Source organism: Panthera leo, chromosome A2, assembly GCF_018350215.1.
Source record: "Panthera leo isolate Ple1 chromosome A2, P.leo_Ple1_pat1.1, whole genome shotgun sequence".
Lineage (NCBI taxonomy): Eukaryota > Metazoa > Chordata > Mammalia > Carnivora > Felidae > Panthera > Panthera leo.
Window position 1 is genome coordinate 6,087,104 of NC_056680.1, and position 14,821 is coordinate 6,101,924.

General features: G+C 58.9%; 2 protein-coding genes across 2 annotated transcripts; one reads left to right on the forward strand and one right to left on the reverse strand.

Annotated features, from left to right (window-relative positions):
• XAB2 (XPA binding protein 2) lies at window positions 1–14,354 on the forward strand. The gene is made up of 19 exons (XM_042928264.1): window positions 1–96; window positions 6,075–6,223; window positions 6,551–6,674; window positions 6,909–7,106; window positions 8,560–8,694; window positions 8,796–8,960; window positions 9,807–9,951; window positions 10,232–10,383; window positions 10,466–10,585; window positions 10,731–10,862; window positions 10,958–11,089; window positions 11,186–11,299; window positions 12,216–12,378; window positions 12,467–12,657; window positions 12,803–12,925; window positions 13,015–13,186; window positions 13,433–13,562; window positions 14,045–14,154; window positions 14,247–14,354. The coding sequence occupies exons 1-19, from the start codon at window positions 46–48 to the stop codon at window positions 14,306–14,308; spliced, it is 2,568 nt and encodes an 855-aa protein (XP_042784198.1). The 5' UTR covers window positions 1–45; the 3' UTR covers window positions 14,309–14,354.
• Window positions 3,434–4,292, reverse strand: LOC122213892 (ATP synthase F(0) complex subunit C2, mitochondrial-like). The gene has a single exon (XM_042928269.1). The coding sequence runs from the start codon at window positions 4,152–4,154 to the stop codon at window positions 3,729–3,731; it is 426 nt and encodes a 141-aa protein (XP_042784203.1). The 5' UTR covers window positions 4,155–4,292; the 3' UTR covers window positions 3,434–3,728.
• Window positions 14,355–14,821: the final 467 nt, after the last annotated feature.

Genomic DNA, 14,821 nt, shown 5'->3' on the forward strand with positions numbered 1-14,821 from the left:
CGTCATTATAACGCGACTTCTGCCCGTGTCTGGAGAGCCAGGAAAATGGTGGTGATGGCGCGTCTTTCCCGGCCGGAGCGGCCGGACCTTGTTTTCGTGAGTCCGCGGCGGGGCCGGGGGTGGCCCGCGTGGGAGAACCTGGAATTAGATACTTCAGGGGTTCGGGGCCTGGCCGCCTGGGGTGTCTGGGCCAAAGCTCTGTCCGCCCGAGGGCAGGACCTACGGACCAGGGTGGCCAGGAGTAAAAGTCTGGCAGTGGAGTCCAAGTGGTCTGAGTTAAGAGTTGCAGTCGAGGTTCAGGGCCTGGCGACCGGACCTTTGGTGGAAATAGGAGTGCGCGGGAGTGGGGGAGGGGAATCGCATGGCGAAATCTTGTAGAAGTCCGGAGTCTGGAGTTAAGGCATAGTGATCAGGCCGGGGTTCTGGTTTCTGTAGTAAAGTCTTGGTGCTCGGAGTAACGGCCTAGGTCAAGTACTGAGCGTTGTAGTTTGTGGAACGAAGGTTTGTTGTCTGGATTAGGAGAACTGTGGAGTCAGCTGTGGTCAGGCAGTGGCCATTGGGATTCTGAAGAGTCCCAAGACTTGGTATCTGGAGCACAGACATACGACCTTTCATTGCACTTTGTAGCTACTGTGGGGTTTTTTCTTCTTTTCTTTCTTTCTTAAACACAAATTGAAGGTTTGTGGCAACACTACATGAAGTAAGTGTGTTGGCACCATTTTCCGACAGCGTTTGCTCACTTCATGTCTCTGTGTCACGTTTTGGTAATCTCACAGTATTTCATACTTTTTCATGACTTTTGGGGCGTCAAGAGCCACACCCATGTAAAACTGGGAAGTTAATAATTGTTGTGTGTGTTGGGATGGCTTTATAGGTTATTCCTTGGGCCACCCTACTCCCTGAGACATAACCACTTTGAAATTACTAAGCTTACAGTGGCCTCTAAGTGTTTAAGTGAATGGAAGAGTCATCCGTCTCACCTGAAATCAGAAGCTAGAAATGATTAAGCTTAATGAGGAAGGCACGTTGCAAGCTGAGAGGGGCTGAAAGCTAGGCCTTTGGCACCAATAGCCAAATTGTGAATGCAAACGGAAAGTTCTTGGAGAAGATTAGAAGTGACGGACACATGAATGATAAAAAAAAAAAAAAAAAAAAAAAAAGCGAAACAGCCCTTTGCTGTTACAAAGAAAGTTTCAGTGGTCTAGATAGAAGATCACACCAGCCACAGCATCCCCTTAAGCCAAAGTCTCATTCAGCCAAAGCCTAACCCTTCGGTTCTGCGAAGGCTGAGAGAAGTAAGGAAGCTGAAGAACACAACTTGGAAGCTAACAGAGGTTGGCTCTTGAGGTTTTTGGAAAGAAGCCGTCTCCATAACAAAAGTGCAAATGAAGGAGCGAGTGCTGATGTAGCCATTTGTGGCAAGTCGATCGCAAGATCTCATTAAGATAGTTAATGAAGTGACGGCACAGACCGAACAGACTTTTAATAGAAATGGGAAAGCCTTCTGTTGGGAGAAGAGACCTTCTAGGACTTTCATTGCTGGAGAGGAGGAGTCACTGCCTGGCTTTAGCATTTCAAAGCACAGGCTGACTCTGTTGTCCGGCTAATGCAGCTGGTGGCTTGAAGTGGAAGCCAGTGCTCCTTTACCATTCTGAAAAGCCTAGGGCCCTTAAGAATTAAGCTAAATCAGGGGCGCCTGGGTGGCTCAGTTGGTTAGGCGACCAACTTCGGCTCAGGTCATGATCTCACAGTTCGTGAGTTCGAGCTCTGCATCGGGCTCTGTGCTGACAACTCAGAGCCTGGAGCCTGCTTCGGATTCTGTGTCTCCCCCTCTCTCTGCCCCTCCCCTGCTCATGCTCTTTGTCTGTCTCTCAATAATAAATAAACGTTAAAAAAATTAAAAAGAAAAGAATTAAGCTAAATCCGCTTCGTGCTATGTAAGTGGAACAACAAAGCTTGGAAAATGGTATGTCTGTTTAGAACACTATTTACTAGATATTTTAAATCCAGTGTTGAGGCCTATTGCTCATAAGAAAGATTTCTTTCAAAATGTTGCTGCTCCATGACGATGCACCTGGTCACCCAAGAGCTCTGATGGAGATGTACAATGAGATTAATGTTGTTTTCACGCCTGCTAACATAACATCCTTTCTGTAGGCCATGTATCAGAGGGTAATTTCAATTTTTTAAAAACAATTTTTGCCTAATGTTTATGTATTTTTGAGAAGGAGACAGCATGAGCAGGGGAAGGACAGAGAGAGAGGGAAACACAGAATCCGAAGCAGGCTGCAGGCTCTTGAGCTGTCAGCACAGAGCCCGATGCAGGGCTCGAACCCATGAGCTGTAAGATCATGACCCGGGTTGAAATCAGACGCTTAACCCACTGAGTCATCCAGGTGCCCCTACCATTTCAAGTCTTATTATTTAAGAAATACGTTTCGGGGCGCCTGGGTGGCTCAGTCAGTTAAGCATCCGACTTCAGCTCAGGTCATGATCTCACAGCTTGTGAGTTCAAGCCCCACGTCGGGCTCTGTGCTGACAGCTCAGAGCCTGGAGTCTGCTTCGGATTCTGTGTCTCCCCCTCTCTCTGCCCCTCCCCTGCTCATGCTCTGTGTGTCTCTCTCAATAATAAATAAATTTTTAAAAAACATAAAAAAAAATATGTTTCATTAAAAAAATTTTTTTTTAACGTTTATTTATTTTTGAGAGAGACACAGACAGAATGTGAGTGGGTTAGGGGCAGAGAGAGAGGGAGACACAGAATCCGAAGCAGGCTCCAGGCTCTGAGCTGTCAGCACAGAGCCCGATGTGGGGCTTGAACTCACAAGCTGTGAGATCATGACCTGAGCCGAAGTTGGATGCTCAACCGACTGAGCCACCCAGGCACTCCAAAAAATACGTTTCATAAAGTTACAGTTCTAGATAGTAATTACTCTGATAGATCTGGGAAAAGCAAATTAAAAACCTCCTGGAAAAGATTCACCACTCTAAATGCCATTAAGAACATTCTGATTCATGAGAAGAGGTAAGGATAACAGCATTAACAAGATCTTGGAAGAAGTTGATTCCAGCTCTCCTGTATGACTTTGATGGGTTCAAGACTTCACTGGAGGAAGTAACTACAGATGTGGTGGAAACATGGAAACAGCAAGAGAACCAGAATTAGAAGTGGAATCTGAAAATAGGACCAAATTGCTACAATCTCATTATAAAATGAGGATGAGGAGTTGCTTTTTTTTTTTCTTAATGTTTATTTATTTTTGAGAGACCGAGAAAAACAGTGTGTGAGCAGGGGAGGGGCAGAGAGAGAGGGAGATGCAGAATCCGAAACAGGCTCCAGGCTCTGAGCTGTCAGCACAGAGCCCAACGTGGGGCTTGAACTCACAGACTGCGAGATCATGACCTGAGCCAAAGTCAGACGCCCAACGGACTGAGCCACCCAGGCATCCCAGCCAGGAGTTGCTTCTTATGGATGAGCAAAAAAAAAGGGGTTTCTCAAGATGGAATCTACTGGTTATGATGCTGTGAAGATTGTTGAAATGGCAACAGAGCTTCTAGAATGTGACATAAACCATTTTATTCTTGTTAGTACAGTATTTATTTGTCTTTCCTCTGTCAAACCCTGAGCCAACCGCTTTCCCCAGGCTGCCTGGGGAAGTATAGGAAAAGGAACACACAGGGCAGACGAAACACAGGAGAAAAACTTATGGGAGGTGGAGATGGCTCCTTCACATGGCAATGAGGATACAAAAGGCCGCCATCAGGCAGAAGAGCCTCGTGGCTTCTGGGAGGGCAAAGCCCAGAATGGTGGAGGAGAAGAGCTGTTGCTTCAGAGAGGGCTTCCTGGCATAACCAGTGATGAGGCTCCCAGACACAGTCCCGATTCCAGCCCCAGAGCCAGCCACCCCAACTGTGGCAGCCCTAGTCCCAATGAACTTGGCTGCTCTGTCGATGTCCCTTGAAGCAACACTGGTTTGGAAACTGCGGCTAGGAATAAGTGAGGTTAGGGGACGTGGGGCTGCCCAGCTGCTGAGGCTCTCATCTGTCAGTGTCTCTGGGGGTTTTAATGCCACTGCAGACAGTGATCGGCTCAACAGCTGGCAGGTGCTCCTGACCAAGGAGGGGGCGGAGACGAACTTTGCACAGGCGGACATTTTCAGAGGATGAGGGGCTGTGGCCAGAGAGCTGCTCCCAGTGCGGAGAAGACAGAGAGGGAATATGACACACACTTAGTTGACAAAGCAGCAGCAGGGTTGGAGAGGACTCCAATTTGGAAAGAAGGCCTGCTGTAGGTAAAATGCTGTCAAACTGATGGGGCACCTGGGTGGCTCCATTGGGCGCCTGACCTCGGCTCAGGTCGTGATCTCGCAGTTCAGTTCTGAGTTCGAGCCCCGCGTCGGGCTCTGTGCTGACAGCTCGGAGCCTGGAGCCTGCTTCGGATTCTGTGTCTCCCTCTCCCTCTGCCCCTCCCCCGCTCGTGCTCTGTCTCTCTCACTCTCAGAAATAAACATAACAATTTTTTTCAAGTGCTGTCAAAAACCGAGTCAACATACTACAGAGAAGTTGTTCGTGGCGGCAGGATTCAGTTGATGTGGCAGGCTTTATTTTGTTTTAAAAAATTGCCACAGCCACCCCAACCTTCAGCAGCCACCACCCTGATCCGTCAGCAGCCATCACCCTTGAGGCAAGACCCTCCACCAGCAAAAAAGATTACAACTCATTGAAACCTCAAGTAGTGGTTAGCACTTTTTTTGCAAGGAAGTATCTTTTAATCAAGTTATAACACTTTTTAGACATAATGCCAACGCAAATTTAAAAGACTGCAGTGTAAACATAACTTTTACATGTGTCGGGAAACCAGAAAATTCATTTGACTTGCTGTATGGTGATGTTTATTGTGGTGGCCTGGGGCTGAACCAGCAGTGTGCGTGAGGTGTGTCTATAGAGGCCTAGCATCTTCGCAGGTGTTTGGTGTTTCGTACTGGGGAGGCTTGGGGTTTGGTCCATACCTCTCCTTCTGATGTAAAGGTCTAGCTTCTGTCGACTTGGAAGATAAAACTGCCAGTGATTTTATCAGCAGAGTGGGTTTATTTAGGAACGGCAGAGGAATTTTAATTCAGGATATGCAAGCTATGGCAAAACCGAAGGCAAGTCTGGAGAACAAAGGAGAAGAGCATCACTTTATTTTATTTTAAAACTTGTTTATTTTGAGAGAGCACGTGCACGTGCCGAAGGGGCAAAGTGAGGAAAAGAATCCCAAGCAGGCTCTTTGCTGTCAGCACGGAGCCTGATGCAGCATTCCAGCTTACAAACCGTGAGATCATGACCTGAGCCGAAGTTGGACGCTTAACGGAGCCACCTGGGTGCCCAAGTAACGTCACTTTATAGAGAAAAAGGAGTAAACTAGGAGGGGCCGGTTTGAAGGAAAATCTGTTAGGTGAAAGTGATAGTTCAGGGTGGTGATGGCTTCTCATTGGCTGAGTTGTGGCAGTTTCTCATTGGCTGGGCTGTTGCCGGGCAAGGAGAAAATCTTGCTGGGGTAGTAAAGTAAGCTTCTTTCTGTTGGGAACGCAAGGTGCCCTTCTTCCTGCAGGGGGGGGTCTGCAATTGACAAAGAGATGGTAGGCATGGGATTGCCCCCTTCAGGGCTTCCTGATTTCATGTCAAATAAGGTTTCCGTGTTCACTTTCTGAGTTCTGGGACAGCTGAGTAGTTCTGGATAGTGGGTGCCTGAGATGCTGAAGGCCTGGTGTTTAGGAAGAGGCATGTTGTGCGGAGTTAAATCTTGGCGTCCAGGTCCAGAGAGACCTGGCAGTGGATGGGCAGTCTGAGAAATCTGGTGACCTGGGCCAGAGAGTAGGTGGCTTGACTGGGAGGGCCAAAAGAGTGGTGTCTGGATGACAGTCTCAAGTCTGGCCCGGAACCCTGTGGTTGAGGAGTCTGGTGACCCGGGTCAGACTGTGGGCAGTAAGATTTCGAGGAGTGAAATCCAAACCTGAGTCCTGGTATGTGGCTGTCTGGTGCCCTGGCTCTGAGCTCAGGTCTCTCTTTTCCCCGTTCCCTGGCTCCCGCAGGAGGAAGAGGACCTCCCCTATGAGGAGGAAATCATGCGGAACCAGTTCTCCGTCAAATGCTGGCTCCGCTACATTGAGTTCAAGCAGGGTGCCCCGAAGCCGAGGCTCAATCAGCTGTACGAGCGGGCCCTGAAGCTGCTGCCCTGCAGGTGGGAACGGTCCCAGCCGCCCTGCCCGGCCCCCACCCCACCCGGCCCCCACCCCACCCCACCCCACCCCACCCCACCCCACCTAATCTTGCCGTAACGGAACTGGCCAGCAGGTCCCAGGTGATGGCTGTCATTCGGGCACTAAGTGTACGTCCCCTGACGGCTCAGCACACCTTCCCTGGTGTCCTGGCCCGTGCCCCCCAGTGCTGAGACTTGCCGTCCTTCCCCAGGCCCCTTTGCCCTGCAGTCACTTCCCGGCGCAGGGCAGAGGGTTCCGGGGGTGTGTGAGGCTGACCAGTCATTGTCTGCCCCTCCCGCGTTTCCCAGCTACAAACTCTGGTACCGATACCTGAAGGCGCGCCGGGCACAGGTGAAGCATCGCTGCGTGACCGACCCGGCCTACGAAGATGTCAACAACTGCCACGAGAGGGCCTTTGTGTTCATGCACAAGGTGGGAGCGTGGGGGGGGGGCAGAGGCCGGGCGAGGGCTGAGGGGGAGGTGCAAGTGGACGGGGACCGGGGGATTGGAGTCCTGTCGCCTCAGTGTGCCCGAGGTTGAGCTAGATTAGCCCTAGAGGACAGGGTCCCGGGTCTTGCTGCATTTTTGGCCATAGGACACGTGCCGTCTCTGTGGTCGAGCCGTGGCGCCAGCGGTTCAGACCCTGCCCGTCCCCCACGCCTCCAGATGCCACGGCTGTGGCTAGACTATTGCCAGTTCCTGATGGACCAGGGCCGAATCACACACACCCGCCGCACTTTCGACCGCGCTCTCCGGGCACTGCCCATCACGCAGCACTCTCGCATCTGGCCCCTGTACCTGCGCTTCCTGCGCTCACACCCACTACCTGAGACGGCCGTGCGGGGCTACCGGCGCTTCCTCAAGGTACGCCTGTGGGGGTGGGGCGGGACTGAGCGGCCGCTTCACGAGGTTCCCAGCGCCGGCTTACTGGGACACTAGCCCCTCGAGGCGTGTCACCCGACAGACGGGAAGCGGGGAAAGGCTTCGTTGGCGATTTGCTTTCCCTCCAAATAATTTGCCAGCACCTGCTGCATGTCTCGTATTGAGACGAGTGCTGGGACAGCGTGTGACAAAGACAGTCCCTGCCTGCACAGAACTTTTGATCTAACTGGATAGACAGGTGCCCACAAGCTGACCACGTCTCCTGGTCACATCTTTAAAAATTTTTTTTTTCACGTTTATTTCTGAGACAATGCGAGAGACAGAGCACAAGCAGCAGAGGGGCAGACAGAGGGGGACACGGGATCCAAAGCGGGCTCCGGGCTCCGAGCTGTGAGCCCAGAGCCCGACGCGAGGCTCGAACTCACGAACTGAACCATGAGATCATGACCTGAGTGGAAGTCGGATGCTCAACTGACTGAGCCACCCAAGCATCCCCCCCCTTCTGCTTCTTTATTATTTTTAATTTTTTTAAAATGTTTTTATTTATTTTTGAGACAGAGACACAGCATGAGCAGGGGAGGGGCAAAGAGAGAGGGAGACACAGAGTCCGAAGCAGGCTCCAGGCTCCAGGCTCCAGGCTCCGACGTGGGGCTCAAACTCACAAATTGCAAGATCATGACCTAGGCTGAAGTTGGATGCTCAACCGACTGAGCCACCCAGGCGCCCAGAATTTCTTTTAATGGTTTTTTATTTATTTTTGAGACAGAGACAGAGCGTGAGCAGGGGAGGGGCAGAGAGAGGGGGAGCCACAGAATCCGAAGCAGGCTCCAGGCTCTGAGCTGTCAGCACAGAGCCCGACGTGGGGCTCAAACTCACAGACTCTGAGCCAAAGTCGGACGCTCAACCGACTGAGCCACTCAGGCGCCCCTCCTGGTCACATCTTTTAAACCAGTAAAACCACAACTGTGGGAGGGCAGGGAGCGGGAGACGAACGGCTGTGGGAATGTTTCCAGGCGGAAACAGCATGGGGGGGGTGTCGCCCCCTCACGCTTCTAACAGCTGTTGTACGTTGTGAAACTCGGCACGGCGCTGTCTGGCTGGGGGACTTGGGGTAAAGGCCGGGCCCGGACTGTGCCGGCTGTGCCTTTGTTGTCTAAGCCAGACCGATCAGGGCTGGGGCTGCACCAGAGGGGCCCAGACCGGATTGGCGGGGCCCCGGCCGGACCGCCGGTCAAGGCTGCCCCCGTGGGGCTGAGGCCGGGCTGGTGGGGCCCGGGTGGGACACGTGTGGCTAAGGCTGGGTCGGCAGGGCTGGCGCCGGGTCAGGGCAGCGGTGCGTGGCTGACCCAGAGCTGCCGAGTGGGAGCGGGGTGGGGGGGACGGCGGGGTGGCTCTGCGGCCCCGCTGACTGCTGGTGGGGCCGCCCGCTGCCCAGCTGAGCCCCGAGAGTGCAGAGGAGTACATCGAGTACCTCAAGTCCAGTGACCGGCTGGATGAAGCTGCGCAGCGCCTGGCCACCGTGGTGAACGACGAGCGCTTTGTGTCCAAGGCTGGCAAGTCCAACTACCAGGTGGGCCTGTGGGGGGGTGGGGTTGGCAGGAAGGCTTGCCCCCCCCCCCCCCCCCCCCCCCACGGGGCACAGGGCTGAGACTCCTCCTCCTGGGTCCGCAGCTGTGGCACGAGCTCTGTGACCTCATCTCCCAGAACCCAGACAAGGTGCAGTCACTCAATGTGGACGCCATCATCCGCGGGGGCCTCACCCGCTTCACCGACCAGCTGGGCAAGCTCTGGTGCTCGCTGGCTGACTACTACATCCGCAGCGGCCACTTCGAGAAGGTGCGCAGGCACGGGAGGCGACGAGGGGAGAGGGGGCGGGTGCCGCGCGGGGGCCTGACACAGCGGTCGCTCCCGAGGTGTCCGTGTTCTCGTCAGTGTCCACGTTAGCTTGCTTGTCAGGCAGTGGAGGAGGGGGTTGCGTGGGGCGGACGGGTCCCCAGAGTTGCTGGCTGGGGTCGTCGGGACCTCGTGGAAGAGGAGGCGAGTGGAGCCGGAGCAGAGAAGGGGCTGCTGATGGGCTACGGGAGGGAGCGCCCTGCGGGCTGAGGGGTTGGCCGTGCCCTGCTGAGGGGCGCCGCCGGCCAGGCCTGAGCAGGACGGAGGCAGGACCGGCTGCACGCTTCACAGAAGCCCTTCAGGCCACCACAGGCTGAGGCTGGCAGCAGGGGACCGGTCAGGAGGCGGGCGGAGCCACCGGCCGGGGGGGGGCGGACAGTGGAGCGTGACTGGCCAGGAACAGGGGTAGAGGGATGGGGCCCAAGCTTAGGGGTGGGAGTGACCGGGAGAACATGAGCTTCAGAAGTGGGGTGGGGCCCTCCATGGCCAAGTCCGGGGTCCCCGCAGTGGGGACCGGTGGGGGCGTCGGGGTCGGTCACCTCTCGAGTCTTAACTGGGCGTCGGCCGCCTCACACGTGTCTCCCTCAAGCTTCATAGTCACTCTGCACGGGGACCGTCACCGTTTACTGGGGAGGAGCTGGGGGCCTGCACTCTGGGAGGCAGGGGGAGGCTGTGGCTCTGCTGGGTATTGGTGCTCCGGGCAGTGCAGCCAGGTCCCCTGCGTCCACGCGGGCAGGCCCTCGCGTCCCCCCAGACAGCACTTTCCTTTTACCCCGCCCGTGCCCACAGGCTCGAGACGTGTACGAGGAGGCCATCCGGACTGTGATGACCGTGCGCGACTTCACCCAGGTGTTCGACAGCTACGCGCAGTTTGAGGAGAGCATGATCGCAGCCAAGATGGAGACGGCCTCAGAACTGGGGCGGGAGGAGGAAGGTGAGGCAGGCCTGGGCCGGTGAGGGGAGAGGGCTGGGCCGGCCGGCAGGGCTCTGAGAGCCCCAAGGGACAGCGACGGGGGAGGTGCGTCTGCACGACAGAGGGAGGCGGGTGTGGGTGGAACTTTGGTGAGTAGCCGGGACTAGCGCTGCGTCTCTGGCCGGAGTGGCCAGTGGAGTGAGTCCGCCAGGCCCCGGACCGTCGTCGTCGGCGTGCCCTGGTGGTGCAGAGGTGGGGGCGGGGCCGCTGTGCTGAGGCCCCGCCCCCATCTCGAGCGCAGATGACGTGGACCTGGAGCTGCGCCTGGCCCGCTTCGAGCAGCTCATCGGCCGGCGGCCCCTGCTCCTCAACAGTGTCTTGCTGCGCCAGAACCCACACCACGTGCACGAGTGGCACAAGCGCGTGGCCCTGCACCAGGGCCGCCCCCGGGAGGTGTGTGACGGCCCCGCCCCACCCCCCTTCCCCTGCCTGCCGGGCCCCCACCGTCCGGCCTGACTCCGTCCTTCCCACCCAGATCATCAACACGTACACGGAGGCCGTGCAGACGGTGGACCCTTTCAAGGCTACAGGCAAGCCCCACACACTGTGGGTTGCGTTTGCCAAGTTTTACGAGGACAACGGGCAGCTGGACGACGTGAGTGCCCTGCGTGTGTGGGTTTGCGCGTGTGTGAGTAGAGGCGTGTGCTTGGCCAGAGGACCCAGGAGGCACAGTCACTCTCGCGGGGGGGGGGGGGGGCAGAGAGGCAGGGTCCCAACCTGTCCTCTGCCCACCCCTGCAGGCCCGCATCATCCTGGAGAAGGCCACCAAGGTGAGCTTCAAGCAGGTGGACGACCTGGCCAGCGTGTGGTGTGAGTGTGGCGAGCTGGAGCTCCGGCACGAGAACTACGACCAGGCTTTGCGGCTGCTGCGGGTAAACGCGAGCCCACGTTAGGGCGGGGGCGTGGTGTGCTGTGTGGCCGTGTCCGGCTGTCCCCAAGCCCCCGCCCTGCTGCCTGCTCCCTCCAGAAGGCCACCGCGCTGCCTGCCCGCCGGGCCGAGTACTTCGACGGCTCGGAGCCCGTGCAGAACCGCGTGTACAAGTCCCTGAAGGTGTGGTCGATGCTCGCCGACCTGGAGGAGAGCCTGGGCACCTTCCAGGTGAGTCAGGGGGCCGAGGGCCCGTGGCGGCGTGGGGCCGGGGGCAGGGCCGCGGTCTCTGCCCCGGACGTGCCCCGACCTGCTGCCGCCCCGCAGTCCACCAAGGCCGTCTACGACCGCATCCTGGATCTGCGTATCGCCACGCCCCAGATTGTCATCAACTACGCCATGTTCTTGGAGGAGCACAAGTACTTCGAGGAGAGCTTCAAGGTGAGGGGGGCTGATCTGGAGGTCCCGGACAGCGGGGTCTCCTGTCCCGGGGCCCCGGCCGCTGTGTCCGTGTGCTCCGGTGGCCCTAACAAGGTGTCGCAGAGCAGGGACCTCAGACAGCAGAGACGTACCGTCCTCGTCCTGGGGGCTGGAAATCTCAGACTGTGGTGCTGGCGGGGCTGGTCTCTCCCAAGGCCTCTGTCCTTGGCTAGTGGGCGGCTGTCTTCCCACCAGTGTGTGTATGTGTCTTAATCCCACAGGGACTCCAGTCATCTCGGATTAGGGCCCACTGTGACGACTCCCCTTCATTTCCTCTTTAAAGGCCTGGTTTCTAAGTCCAGTTACATTCTGAGGTCCTGGGGTTGTGGCTTCAACGGGAATTTGGGGGACACAGTTCACCTCTTAACAGGCACCGAGTCTTGTTTCTGGGCTGCGGGTGTGTGCAGGCTGTCCCTGCTCTGCTCGTGTGACAGCTTGTAGGTACGTGAGGTCCTGCACGTGCACGTGTTGGGAGGCCCTGCCTCTCTGTTGAGAGGTTTCGGTTCTAGGCGGAGACCGCACGTATCCAGATGACATACACGTGTGCCACCTCCCGCCTGAGTGACACCGGCCCTGCCCCTGGCCTGGGCATGGGAACCTCTTCCCAGGGCCATGGGCTCCAGTGTCCGCAGAACTGAGGAACCCCCCCCGACTCCCCCACCCATAAGGTTACCTACCGGTGACTTGGTAGGTCCTAGTCCTGGTCCGTTGAGGGAGGCGTACAGGCCCCCTTGACCGCGCCGTGATCGTGGGGCAGGGTGGACGGGGAAGGGGCCGCCATGACCAGCCCGAGGGAGACGTGGGGACTCTCCTGGCAGGCTGGACGCCACGTGTTCCTGCCCTGGGTTCCCACACACGACACCCTCTCTCGGGGCAGGCGTACGAGCGTGGCATCTCGCTGTTCAAGTGGCCCAACGTGTCTGACATCTGGAGCACCTACCTGACCAAATTCATTGCCCGCTACGGGGGCCGCAAGCTGGAGCGGGCGCGGGACCTCTTCGAACAGGCGCTGGACGGCTGCCCTCCCAAATACGCGAAGAGTGAGGCGGCCGGGCCGGGCAGGGGAGGGGTTGTCTGGGGCCGGGCACCAGCCTCTGACCGCCCCCCCCCCCCCGCCTCGTGTCTCAGCACTGTACCTGCTGTACGCCCAGCTGGAGGAAGAGTGGGGCCTGGCCCGGCACGCCATGGCAGTGTACGAGCGCGCCACCCGGGCCGTGGAGCCCGCCCAGCAGTACGACATGTTCAACATCTACATCAAGCGTGCGGCCGAGATCTACGGGGTCACCCACACCCGCGGCATCTACCAGAAGGCCATCGAGGTGCCCTGTGGGGCGGGGCGGGGAACGGGGGGGGCCAGAGGCTCTGAGCGTGCCCCCACGCATGGGACCTCCGGGAGCCTTCCGGAGGGCCCGGGGTACGGGGAGCCTGCTCATGCCCTGCCCCCTCCTCGCCACCGCCACCCAGGTGCTGTCGGACGAACACGCCCGGGAGATGTGCCTGCGGTTCGCGGACATGGAGTGCAAGCTCGGCGAGATCGACCGGGCGCGGGCCATCTACAGCTTCTGCTCCCAGATCTGTGACCCCCGGGTAGGGCGTGGGCCCGGGCGGGCAGGCAGGCAGTGACGGAGGCTGCAGCCGAGCCAGCCGCTCACGCCCGTGCGCCCCACCCCGCGCAGACCACCGGGGCTTTCTGGCAGACGTGGAAGGACTTCGAGGTCCGGCACGGCAACGAGGACACCATCCGGGAGATGCTGCGGATCCGCCGCAGCGTGCAGGCCACGTACAACACTCAGGTCAACTTCATGGCCTCGCAGATGCTCAAGGTGTCGGGCAGCGCCACGGGCACCGGTGAGCAGCTGTGGGCACCCGCCGTAAGGGCCCGGCCCCTGCTCTCTGCCCGCCCTTGACCTCCTGGTCTGAGAGCGTTGAGCGTCCACCTCCCCACCCCCTGCCGAGCCTGGGAACTCCTCGAGGGCTGGGTCCTCGGACGGACGGGGGTGGGGTGCCTGGTAAGGAGCAGAGCGGGCTGTGGCGGGGGCCGGCGCGGGTGTGGCCTGGGCTGACTGGTGTGTGACCCCCACGCTCCCCCACCAGTGTCCGACCTCGCCCCCGGGCAGAGCGGCATGGACGACATGAAGCTGCTAGAGCAGCGGGCAGAGCAGCTGGCGGCCGAGGCCGAGCGGGACCAGCCCCCGCGGGCCCAGAGCAAGATCCTGTTTGTGAGGTGCGGGGGCAGGGGTGGCGGGGAGGCCGAGCGGCACGCATCCCCCTCCCTCCCTCCCTCCCTCACCCCTGCCTGCCCCGTCCCTCCTTCCCTCCGTCCTTCCTTCCATCCTTCCCTCCCTCACCCGCCTGCCCTGTCCCTCCTTCCCTCCCTCACCCGCCTGCCCTGTCCCTCCCTCCCTCCCTCCCCCCTGCCTGCCCCCTCCCTCCCTCCCTCCCCCCTGCCTGCCCCCTCCCTCCCTCCCCCCTGCCTGCCCCCTCCCTCCCTCCCCCCTGCCTGCCCCCTCCCTGCCTGCCGCCTCCCTGCCTCCCTCCCCCCTGCCTGCCCCCTCCCTCCCTCCCCCCCCACCTGCCCCCTCCCTCCCTCCCTCACCCCTGCCTGCCCCGTCCCTCCCTCCCTCCCTCATCCCTGCCTGCCCCGTCCCTCTCTCCCTCCCTCACTCATCCCTGCCTGCCCCCTCCCTCACCCCTGCCCACCCCCAGGAGCGACGCATCCCGGGAGGAGCTGGCCGAGCTGGCCCAGCAAGCCAACCCGGAGGAGATCGAGCTAGGGGGGGACGAGGACGAGGATGAGATGGATCTGGAACCCAACGGTAGGGGGCCAGCCAGGTGGGCAGGGTGTTTTCGCGGAGGCGCGGGTGGGGCCCCCCCTCCCGGAATGACCGTGGCCTCCCTCCTTTCCCAGAGGTGCGGTTGGAGCAGCAGAGGGTGCCGGCTGCCGTGTTCGGGAGCCTGAAGGAGGACTGACCCCAGCCCTGCACCCCTCCTCCCCCAATAGAATCTATGTTTGTACACGCGGTCTGAGCCTCTTTCCTGCCCACCCTTCCCGCTGCCCAGGTGCCTATGGGGACTGCCGGCTGGGTAGTGCCCTGGCCTTGGGCCTGGCACCCCCCCCCCCCCCCCCCGCCCCCAGATTGGCTGGTGCGGGAGGTGGGGCAGCTGGGCTTCCAGCCAGGGCACATGCCCCACCCTCCCGCTGCAGAGCCAGTTCTCAGAGGCCCGTCTCTGCCGCCTGAGGCCTCCTTGAGGGCCTTCCCGGCCCATTCCCACATTAGCGGGTAGAGATACACAGCCTTCCCTCTCCAGATTGTTTCATTCTGGGCCAGGGCGCTGACCTCCCCTCAGAAGACTGGTCTGAGAGCCTGTCAAGGTACTTCTCACCCTGGATAGCAGCCAGGAGCCAGACCTCAGCCCTGGGCCAGGGCCAGGGCGTGGTCCTTAGGCCTAAGCTCTGGGAAGCCATTAGTGGGCTCTGGACTA

What these genes read in the sequence shown, in the direction of transcription:
- XAB2 (XM_042928264.1), top strand. Translation starts at nt 46, where the DNA reads ATGGTGGTGATGGCGCGTCTTTCCCGGCCGGAGCGGCCGGACCTTGTT. An exon ending in AGGCTTTGCGGCTGCTGCGG is followed by an intron (nt 10,863 to 10,957) that starts GTAAACGCGAGC and finishes TGCTCCCTCCAG; the next exon opens with AAGGCCACCGCGCTGCCTGC. An exon ending in AGCAAGATCCTGTTTGTGAG is followed by an intron (nt 13,563 to 14,044) that starts GTGCGGGGGCAG and finishes GCCCACCCCCAG; the next exon opens with GAGCGACGCATCCCGGGAGG.
- LOC122213892 (XM_042928269.1), bottom strand. Translation starts at nt 4,154, where the DNA reads ATGTCCGCCTGTGCAAAGTTCGTCTCCGCCCCCTCCTTGGTCAGGAGC.